This window comes from Lampris incognitus, chromosome 16, assembly GCF_029633865.1.
Source record: "Lampris incognitus isolate fLamInc1 chromosome 16, fLamInc1.hap2, whole genome shotgun sequence".
Lineage (NCBI taxonomy): Eukaryota > Metazoa > Chordata > Actinopteri > Lampriformes > Lampridae > Lampris > Lampris incognitus.
The window spans coordinates 1,321,893-1,332,611 of NC_079226.1; the positions used below are offsets into that span (position 1 = coordinate 1,321,893).

The window sequence follows — 10,719 nt, forward strand, 5'->3', positions numbered from 1 at the left end:
TTTAAATATACTATACATGTTGTACAATCCACATGAGAGGGATGTTGAATTTCAATGGCAGGAATGGTATAACACAATCGTTTACATATTATACTATTTTGTTATACTATATATTCTAACTCATACTATTTACTATACATACTATTTATATTATTATGTTATACTTTATACTGTAAATGGTATACTATTGTTATACTATATAAATTATACTATGTACTATACATGTTATATTATTATGTTATTCTATATACACTGTACAAGTTATACTATTATGTTATACCATATACTATAAATTAAATTATACTATATATTATACATGTTACACTATTACGTTATGCTATATATTATACATATTATACTATTACGTTATATTACATACTATACATGTTATACTATTATGTTATACTATATACTATACATGTTATACTATATACTATAAATTATACTATATATTATACATGTTACACTATTACGTTATACTATATACTATACGTGTTATACTATCATGTTATAATATATACTATACAAGTTATACTATTATGTTGTACTATATACTGTACATGTTATACTATATACTATAAATTATACTATATATTATACTTTATACTATTACGTTATACTATATACTATCATGTTATACTATATACTATACAAGTTATGCTACATACTATATTATGTTATAATATATACTATACATGTTATACTATATGCTATACAACTTATACTATATACTATAAATGTTATACTATATACTATATATGTTATACTATATACTATAAATGTTATACTATTACGTTATAATATATTAGTATAAATGTTATACCATATACTATAAATATACTATTATTTTATACTATATACTATTAATGTTATACTACTATGTTATAATATATACTATAAATGTTATAATATTACGTTATAATATGATAGTACAAATGTTATACTATGTAGTATGAAGGCTTTACTTTTGTGTTATACTATATACTATACATGTTAATACTGGTATACTATATACTAAAAATGTTATACAGTAAACTATAAATGTCATACTATTATGTTAAACTATGTACCATTATGTATGTATGTGTATCCAAAGGAGTTGAATCAAGTGCAACTGGACTTGGTATATATCCGTGAAGACGTTTGGCCTCTTATCCAAGAGGCTTCCTCAGTTCGTGCCTTTCTGACCAGACCAAGCTAGTCTGACTGGCTGGTGATGAGACTCAGATATTATGTTGTGGATTTTCTTATCCTTTTAATGAGCTCTTGCCCCAGCAACCTCTGGGAAGAATAATCATCGGACAAATATTGGAGCAAACAGAGAATCTTTAATGCATCTGCAGATGGAGAGTCCTATAGTCACAGAAGTCAGTCTGTCAGGATATGCTCTACCTTGAGCTGGAGGTAGTGGTTTTTTATAGAGCAGTCCGTCGCGTCATACCCTATGTTCCTTGCATTAACCAAGGTGTTGTCTTACAAAGGAATGCAGGAAAACATCTACGTTAATCATGTCCTGTGTCCGGTGTGTGTCTGTGGGTCCATTGCACCTGTCTTTGCTGTACCAGGCAGTTCCTGGGATGTGGCAACGGGGAGGCAAGCAGGATAACAGTTGGTATGTGTGTCCGCAGTGAGTGAGAAGTTTCATACACACAGAGAAGTGGAAAACTACAGAGTACATACGGAGTGCATATGGAGTACATTTTGTACTCCACAATTATCAGCAGCCAGTCAGACTAGCTTGGTCTAGTCAGAAAGGCAGGAACCAAGTCCAGTTGCACTCGATTCAATTTCCTTTGGATAACCATGACCTGGATGAATGAGAGCATTCACAGACACCTATGTATGTGTATTATGTACTATTATGTTATACTATTATGTTATAATTTATTAGCATAACTGTTATACTATTATCTTACAGTGTATTAGTATAAATTTTATGCTATATACTATAAATGTTATATTATCATATTATACTATATACTATATCTGATTTACTATTATTTTATACTATGTACTATAACATTTTATACTATTGTGTTATAATTTTACAGTATAATGTTAATATTACAATATTATGTTATAGTATATAAAATATACTATAACATATACTATAACTTTATATATACTATAACTTCATGTTATAAATACTATATTATATATATATTATATATACTATAACTTTGTTATAGTAATATTACAATATTATGTTATAATATAATGTTATGTTATAATATAGTACAAACGTTATACTATATGCTATAAATGGTATACTATTATGTTATACTATATACTATACATTATACTATTATGTTATACTATATACTATATATATTAGACTATTATGTTATACAATATACTAAACATGTTATACTATTATGTACTATACATTTTATACTATTATGTTATACTGTATACAATAAATACTATTATTTTATAATATATACTATAAAGTTATAGTATTATGTTATACTTTACACTATACATGTCCTACTATGATGTTATACTATTAACTATAAATGGTATATTATTATGTTATACTATATACTATACATATTATACTATTATATAGTACTATATACTATACATGTTATACTATATACTATACAAGTTATACTATTATTTTATACTATATACTGTACATGCCATAATATACTATACAAGTTATACAATATACTATACATTTTATATAACGTTGCAGTAATGAAGCTTCCCTCATGAACACGCATATCACTAATCATTTACATACAACAGCTGCTGCACATCCAAACTGGGCGTAGGGCTCAAATCAAATTAACAATGGTGGTTAAAAATACTGTAAAAATATACAGTAAACACACAAAGCTCTGCATAACCTTATTAACTTTTTTATTAATTATGCAAGGCGACTGAACACACACTGTCATTGACAACATGAGGCATTTCATACAGTTCACTGTACTGACTGTACTAACTGTACTGACCTTACTAACTGTACTGACCTTACTGACTGTACTAACTGTACTAATTGTACTGACTGTACTAACTGTAATGGTTGTACTAACTGTAATGACTGTACTTACTGTAATGACTGTACTTACTGTACTAACTGTAATGACTGTACTGACTGTACTAACTGTAATGATTTTACTTACTGTACTGACTGTACTAACTGTAATGACTGTAATGACTGTGCTAACTGTAATGACTGTACTGACTGTAATGACTGTACTGACTGTGATAACTGTAATGACTGTACTAACTGTACTGACTGTGCTAACTGTAATGACTGTATTGACTGTAATGACTGTACTGACTGTAATGACTGTACTGACTGTACTAACTGTAATGACTGTAATGACTGTGCTAACTGTAATGACTGTACTGACTGTAATGACTGTACTGACTGTGACAACTGTAATGACTGTACTAACTGTACTGACTGTGCTAACTGTACTGACTGTAATGACTGTACTGACTGTGCTAACTGTAATGACTGTACTGACTGTACTGACTGTACTAACTGTAATGACTGTACTGACTGTAATGACTGTACTAACTGTAATGACTGTACTGACTGTACTGACTGTAATGACTGTACTGACTGTACTAACTGTAATGACTGTACTGACTGTACTGACTACTGACTGTAATGACTGTACTGACTGTACTGACTGTACTGACTGTGCTTACTGTACTGACTGTGCTTACTGTACTGACTGTACTGACTGTACTAACTGTATTGACTGTACTAACACAACGCTATGGATTCACTGGGGATGTTGAACAAAATATCCAGTCAGAATTACTTCAGATGAGAAAAGGAAAGAGCAAAAACAATTTGCACACAACAGAACATGAAAATGTGTTGAGCAAAAACGATTTGCACACAACAGAACATGAAAATGTGTTGAGCAAAAACGATTTGCACACAACAGAACATGAAAATGTTGCACAAAAAACTCTTCACACCCGACAAGTCGTAACGTTGTAAAAAGCTGACGGGGACAGTCGATGCACCGAGTCATGTGACTGTGTGGCTCTGTCTTATTTCTGTTGTATCCCTAAACTTGAGTGCTGAGATCACGTCTGCACATCTGTCCTCGGTCTGAGGACGTCAACATGCCTAATGATCCTCTGAGGTTTCCCTCTGAACACAGTATGTGTTTATAGACCTGGAATGACCATTTCCTGCCCTCATTCCGCCATTTCCTGTTGTGCCACTCGTCCATTCCCTCTCCCTTCATCCACCAGACAGACAGACGTCTGTCTGTATACAGTTGTTATGATCTAGAGACTACTATGAGTCACATGACTATTTCAAACATTTTCCTTCACACATCATATCAACAGGTTAGGCTTAGGTTTAGGGTTAGGCTTCGGCTTGGGTTTAGGGTTAGGTTTCGGCTTGGGTTTAGGGTTAGGTTTAGGTTTAGGGTTAGGCTTCGGCTTGGGTTTAGGGTTAGGCTTGGGTTTAGGGTTGGGTTTCGGCTTGGGTTTAGGGTTAGGCTTAGGTTTAGGGTTAGGCTTCGGCTTGGGTTTAGGGTTAGGCTTGGGTTTAGGTTTTAGGGTTAGGTTTAGGTTTAGGGTTAAATTTAGGTTTAGGGTTAGGTTTCGATTTGGGATTAGGTTTAGGGTTAAGCTTAGGTTTAGGGTTAAGCTTAGGTTTAGGGTTAAGCTTAGGGATAAAAGTGTGGGTTGTTTTTGTAAATAGCAGGACTGTACATTATTGCATAGGACATAGCAGCTCATTGCCTTACCAGTAGAGTGTCATCTATGACATCCACCTGTCAATCACCTGGCTGTCACTCAAACCTCACATAGATACTCTAGCGTTTGATTTGATCCACTTCCCACAAATCACATCTTTACTTCTTCATCTTGCTTCCTTCTCATTGGTGGTTTCTACTGAATCCTTGTTAGTCTCTTCTTTACTCCTCATGGTCATCTTCTGGGCCTTATTTACACCCCGCTTCTTGGACCGTCTCATCCGACAGCATTTCACTGCAAAAACCACAACCACCACCAAAACCACCAGAACCCCGACAGCTATCAGCACCGGCGTAAGAACTCCAGACAGAGAGAAGTCATGTGTGCCGGCCTGGTCATCTCCTGCATGTGGAGGATCTACAATTGGTTGCAAACAGGCGGGGGAGCCCTCCATGTGGCGGTTCCCCTCCTGGTCGTAGCAGACACACTGAAAGGAGCCCTCAGTGTTCATACAGGCCCCTCTGCAGGGACTGGTGCGGCACTCATCCACGTCCACACACTTCCCTCTGCTGTCCATCTTGTATCCGTCTCCACAACAAACGACAATATCTGACCCATTCAGCTCCCATCTGCCAGTGGTTCTGGAACACGTCAGCTTCAAGATGGTTCCAGACCAGCACTCCACGGTCATTCTTCTGGGGTTCTCCGGGTCAGGGCTTAGGGAGCGTGCCCCGGAAATGAATGGATTGTGGCATTCCTGAACCTCTGACTCAAGTGCTGGTGTGAACCGAGGTTTGAGTGTAGTTTCAAGTGTAGTTTCATGTTTAATTTCAGGTGTAGTTTCAGGTATAGCCTCAGATGGAGTTTCAGGTTGAAGGGGAGGTCTTTGGAGTTCTGTCTCTTTGTCCTGTCCTCTGTATCTGTGTTTCAGTTTACAGATGAAAGGATGTCTGTTTTTGCAGGAAACAGGACGCAGACCCCAACTGGTCACAGACGTTTTATTGATCTCCACTGACAGCACAGCACAGCGAGTCCCTGTACACATCGGCAAAGGCTCCTCCCTCCATGAGACCGCCGCTGCCTTCTGACTCCCATCCACTGTCCATTTGAAGCCTCTCAGAGGAAGGTATTGGATGACACATTCGTTCTTGGCCTTGCTCAGGCCAACCCACAGGTTAAATGACCCGTCTGTACTTGAGAAGAGCTGTAAGACCTGCAAGGTCTCCTGTTTGGTGGACAGCGTGGTGAGGAAACCGTCTGGAGCACATCGAGCCTGGGCTTCATCGAACTTAACCTGGTCCATATGAACAACATAGAGCTCGGTGGCCACGGTCTCCACCAGTAAAACACCAAACAGATAAATCCAGGAGTCCATCCTGGCAAATTGCTGCTGTCCCTCTCGTTGGTCTTCCTCCCACAGTAAAGTCTGCTTCTAGGCAAGTTCTGATAACGTCAGTTTGAGCTGACGTTTGAGTAAAGAATCCCGAGTGGTCCTCTGAATGAAGCGCTGTCCTCGTCCTCGTGTCGAAGAGACGTGTCCAGAACACCAACCCCCCTCGGCTGGCGCTCGTTAGAACAGCCTCATGTCTTCCTTCGTGGTGTCTGCTGGCGTCCACGCGGCTCAGACTGGGAACCAGCTCAGCAGACTGACTCCTCACTCTCTGCCCTCACTGTCTCAGATCTGCCCCGAGTTGCACCGCCTGCCCCTCCCCGGCGGGCAGAAGTGTGTTGCGCGCTGATAAGAGGCGGTGTTTCCTGTGGCCCGCGGAGCCGAGCGGGGCCGAGCGGAGCGGGGCCGAGCGGGGCGCTGCGACCCGGGCCGGAGAAAAGCAGAACAATGCTGAGTTTAAACAGGAAGGGAGAGAGCAGCTGCTCTCAGACAGCGGGGTTCGCTCCCTGCTACTTAGCTGACCGTACTGGACCGGTCCGGTCCGGCTCCACCGGGTTTCCAGACGGTGGCGGAGTAAAATGCTCAACACACATACGCAAAAGAGTGGATTTCATTAGTTCACCTGGTATCTCAAACAGGCAAGGCACGTTTGTTTAAACAGCACATTTCATACACAAAAGCAATCCAGAGTTTTTTCACGAGAGCATAAAAAGACATTAAATAAGTTCAATTAGTATTTTAATTAGTATTTCAATTAGTATTTCATTGGCCGAATGCCACACGTGATGTGTGGATCGCTTCCATAGAGCGGAACTTCACTCAACCTTTGCTATGGACTTGAACGTAATAGCCCATCACAGTGCTGACGTCATGTCGTCATGACGACCCCGGTAGATTTTTCTTTTTTTTCTTTATTGAACAAAACATATAAACAAGAAAATATTACATCACAATAGGACAAAAAGTAGTTACAAAAATATAAATTATTTCACAATTAAAATTTACATATCCATAAAAAAAGAAAAAGACAAAAGAAAAAAGCTGGAGATAGAGGATTTAAGTTAAATGATATTCTTCACATAGTCTTCTGGTTTTGCTGGCTTTAGGATTCATACATGCTTTTAAAGATCCTAAATAGGATGAGAGAAGTGCTTTGAATACACTAATGTTTGGACGCTGGTGTGCAAATTTGGTACAATGAATATGAAATTTAGCAAATATTAATAGGTTTGTTACGGCTCGCCCACCCCGCGGCGTGGCACCGCCCACCCCGGGCCAGCAGCCAATCAGCTCGTCAGGGCCGGGCTTAGTCATCAGGGCGGGGCTTAAGTTTGGTGGCCTCCCATGTGCCCGTTGTCAGTTCGTGTTGTAACCTCCCCGCAGTAGCGGCTACTCTCCTCCCACGGTCCTTTTCTCTCCGAACTCTTCCCAGCCCTTGGTTCATGTTTTTCCCTTGCAAGGTTTCCCCGTGGAAGTATCCTGCCGTGTTCCCGTTTGGATTACCCGCGAGTTTTTCCCCCTTGGACTTTCCGTTTTTTCCTTGTCGCTCATTGCCTTCCTATGTTTGACTATTTGTACGCGTAAGGAATAAAGTACGCCAGTTTTCGGCTAACCCCATCTCTGCCTGGTGTCGTGCGCTTGGGGTCTTCCACAAACCCTAACAGTAGGAACTGACCATGACGACCCCAGCCGACACAGAGAGCGTACCGACCAGCCCGGTGAGAGATCTTCAGACTTGGGTCCCGCCCCTCCAGGCCTGTGTGGGTAACCAAACGAGGCAGCAGGCGGCGTTGGCGAGCCAACAAGCAGAGATCCTGCGGCAGTTGCAAACCATCACGGCGGCTCTCACCATCCAGCCGCCGGGCCAGCCTGCCCCTGGAGTCATGGGTAACCCGCCCCCTGGGCCCGCTGCCCCGGTTAACCCTGTGGGGCTCAACCCAGTTCCCCGGGAGCCCTGCCTCTCCAGCCCACGACCGTTTGATGGCGACTTTGAGACCTGTGCCACGTTCATCATGCAGTGTGAGCTGGTCTTCCTGCACCAACCCAGCATGTTCACGTCTGATGCTGCCCGGGTCGCTTACGTGATCAACCTGCTCACAGGCCGAGCAGCTCAGTGGGCCACTGCTTCCTGGTCCATGAAGGCCAGTTTCTGCCTCACCTACGAGGCCTTTGAGGCGGAACTACAGAAGGTTTTCCACCATCCAGTCGGTGGCCAGGACCCTGGTGCTCGACTGAGCAGTATCCAGCAGGGCAGTGGCAGTGTCACAGACTACTCGGTGGAGTTCAGGCTGGCTGCAGCTGAGAGCGGCTGGAACGACCGGTCACTTCGGGTCACCTTACGGAGAGGTCTCAGCGAGGCTGTCAAGGACCAGCTAGCCACCCGGGAGGAGCCCACCTCCCTCGAGGACCTGATCAAGCTCGCCATCCGCATCGACGGACGCCTCCGGGAGAGGAGGCGCGAGCGAGCCCTGCGTGGATCCCGGTCCATTCCCCAGTCGTCCAGCACTCCTAACAGGATCCTTACTCCTGTTCGCCCCACTTTCCCTGTGGCCGTTTCTCCCCCTGCGCCCCAGACCACGACGGGGGAGGAACCTATGCAGCTGGGGCGCACGCGCCTTAGTCCGGCCGAACGGGAGGCCCGGTTCAAGGCGGGTCAATGCCTCTACTGTGGCCAGAAGGGACATCTGATCAGCGGTTGCCTCACTCGGCCAAAAGACTAGGCTCACTGGGGCCCCGGGAGATCCTAGTGAGCCGCCTTTCCTGTTCCTGCCGTCCTTTCCCACAGAACCGTCTAGTTAGCATTACCCTGGCCTGGGCTGACCAGCGGCTCACGGTGGGTGCACTCCTCGACTCGGGGGCTGATGAGTGTTTCCTGGACTCAGAGTTTGCTGCCCAGGCTAACATCCCGCTAGAGACGCTGGAGAAGCCCATGGAGGCCTTCGCGCTGGACGAGCGCTGCCTGGCCAGCGTCACCCAATGCACCCACCCTGTCTCTCTCACCATAGCAGGTAACCATGTGGAGGGACTTCGGTTCTACATCATCCAGTCCCCGTTAGTCCCTGTGATCCTAGGGCGCCCCTGGTTCGTGCAGCATGAGCCACACATCGCCTGGGCCTCCGGTACCATCATGGAGTGGAGCTCCTCCTGTCATGCCCAGTGTCTCCAGGCTGCTCCCGGCCCATCCCCCCGACGTGCCCCTAGTACCCCGCCTCCCGACCTCTCTGTTCCCCCCGAGTACCACGAGTTACGTGAGGTTTTCAGCAAGACCCGGGCCCAATCTCTTCCTCCTCATCGGCCTTATGACTGTGCTATCGACCTCCACTCTGGGGAACCCCTTCCCAGCAGTCGTCTGTACAGTCTGACCATCCCCAAGAAAGCCGCGATGGACGAGTATATCTCCGAGTCCTTGGCAGCGGGGCTCATTCGGCCCTCGTCCTCCCAGGTGGCAGCTGGATTCTTTTTCGTGAAGAAGAAGGACGGGGGCCTCCGACCCTGCATTGACTATCGCCAACTCAATGAGATAACTGTCAAAAACAAGTACCCCCTTCCTCTCATGAGTTCCACCCTTGAGCCCCTCACCCAGGCTACAGTCTTCACTAAGCTGGACCTCCAGTGTGCCTATCATCTGGTCCGGATCCGGAAGGGGGACGAGTGGAAGACAGCCTTCAAGACGCCCCGGGGTCATTATGAGTACCTGGTCATGCCGTTCGGCCTCACCAACGCCCCAGAGGTATTCCAGGCTCTCATGAATGACATTCTCCGCGACATGCTCGACGAGTTTGTGGTGGTGTACCTCGATGACATCCTCATCTTCTCCAGGACCCTCGAGGAACATGTCCAGCATGTCCGCCGGGTACTCGATCGTCTCCTCCGGAACCGGCTCTTCGTCAAGGCAGAGAAGTGCCGGTTCCATTCCCCTTCCGTTGACTACCTGGGCTTCGTCGTTGAGAGGGGACAGACCCGGGCCGACCCCCGCAAGATCCAGGCTGTGGTGGACTGGCCCGATCCCACATCACGGAAGGAATTACAGAGCTTCCTCAGGTTTGCGAACTTCTATCGGAGGTTCATCCGGAACTACAACTGCGTGGCAGAACCTCTCACCAGGCCGACCTCCCCCTCCCAGCCGTTCATCTGGTCCCCGGCTGCCCGCTCTGCGTTCCAGTCCCTCAAGGAGAGGTTCACCAGCACCCCGGTCCTGCTCCAACCCGACCCCAAGAGGCAGTTCATCGTAGAGGTGGACGCTTCGGACACCAGGTTGGGGGCTGTCCTCTCCCAGCGGTCAGCGTTTGACCAGAAGGTCCACCCATGCGCCTTCTTCTCTCGCCGGTTCCTCCCCGCCAAGAAGAACTACGATGTCGGGAACCGGGAGCTGCTGGCAGTGGTGGCTGCTCTGGAGGAGTGGCACCATTGGCTGGAGGGGGCGGAACAGCCGTTCACCATCTGGACGGATCATAAGAACTTGACATTCATTCGGGCAACCAAGCGCCTCAATGGTCGGCAGGCACGGTGGGCCAGCTTCCTCAGTCGATTTGACTTCACGCTGACTTATCGCCCCGGGTCCCGCAACACGAAGGCAGACTCCCTGTCCCGACAACACCCGAGGAGGGAGCCAGCTACAGAGGAGCCGTCTCCCATCCTTCCTG

The 10,719-nt window shown here is 45.1% G+C and overlaps 1 protein-coding gene across 1 annotated transcript; it reads right to left on the reverse strand.

Annotated features, from left to right (window-relative positions):
* Positions 1-2,848: 2,848 nt before the first annotated feature.
* clec14a (C-type lectin domain containing 14A) lies at positions 2,849-6,509 on the reverse strand. Its single transcript, XM_056296001.1, has one exon. It carries the CDS (start codon positions 6,059-6,061, stop codon positions 4,853-4,855), a length of 1,209 nt encoding a protein of 402 aa, XP_056151976.1. The 5' UTR covers positions 6,062-6,509; the 3' UTR covers positions 2,849-4,852.
* Between the last annotated feature and the right edge of the window lie 4,210 nt (positions 6,510-10,719).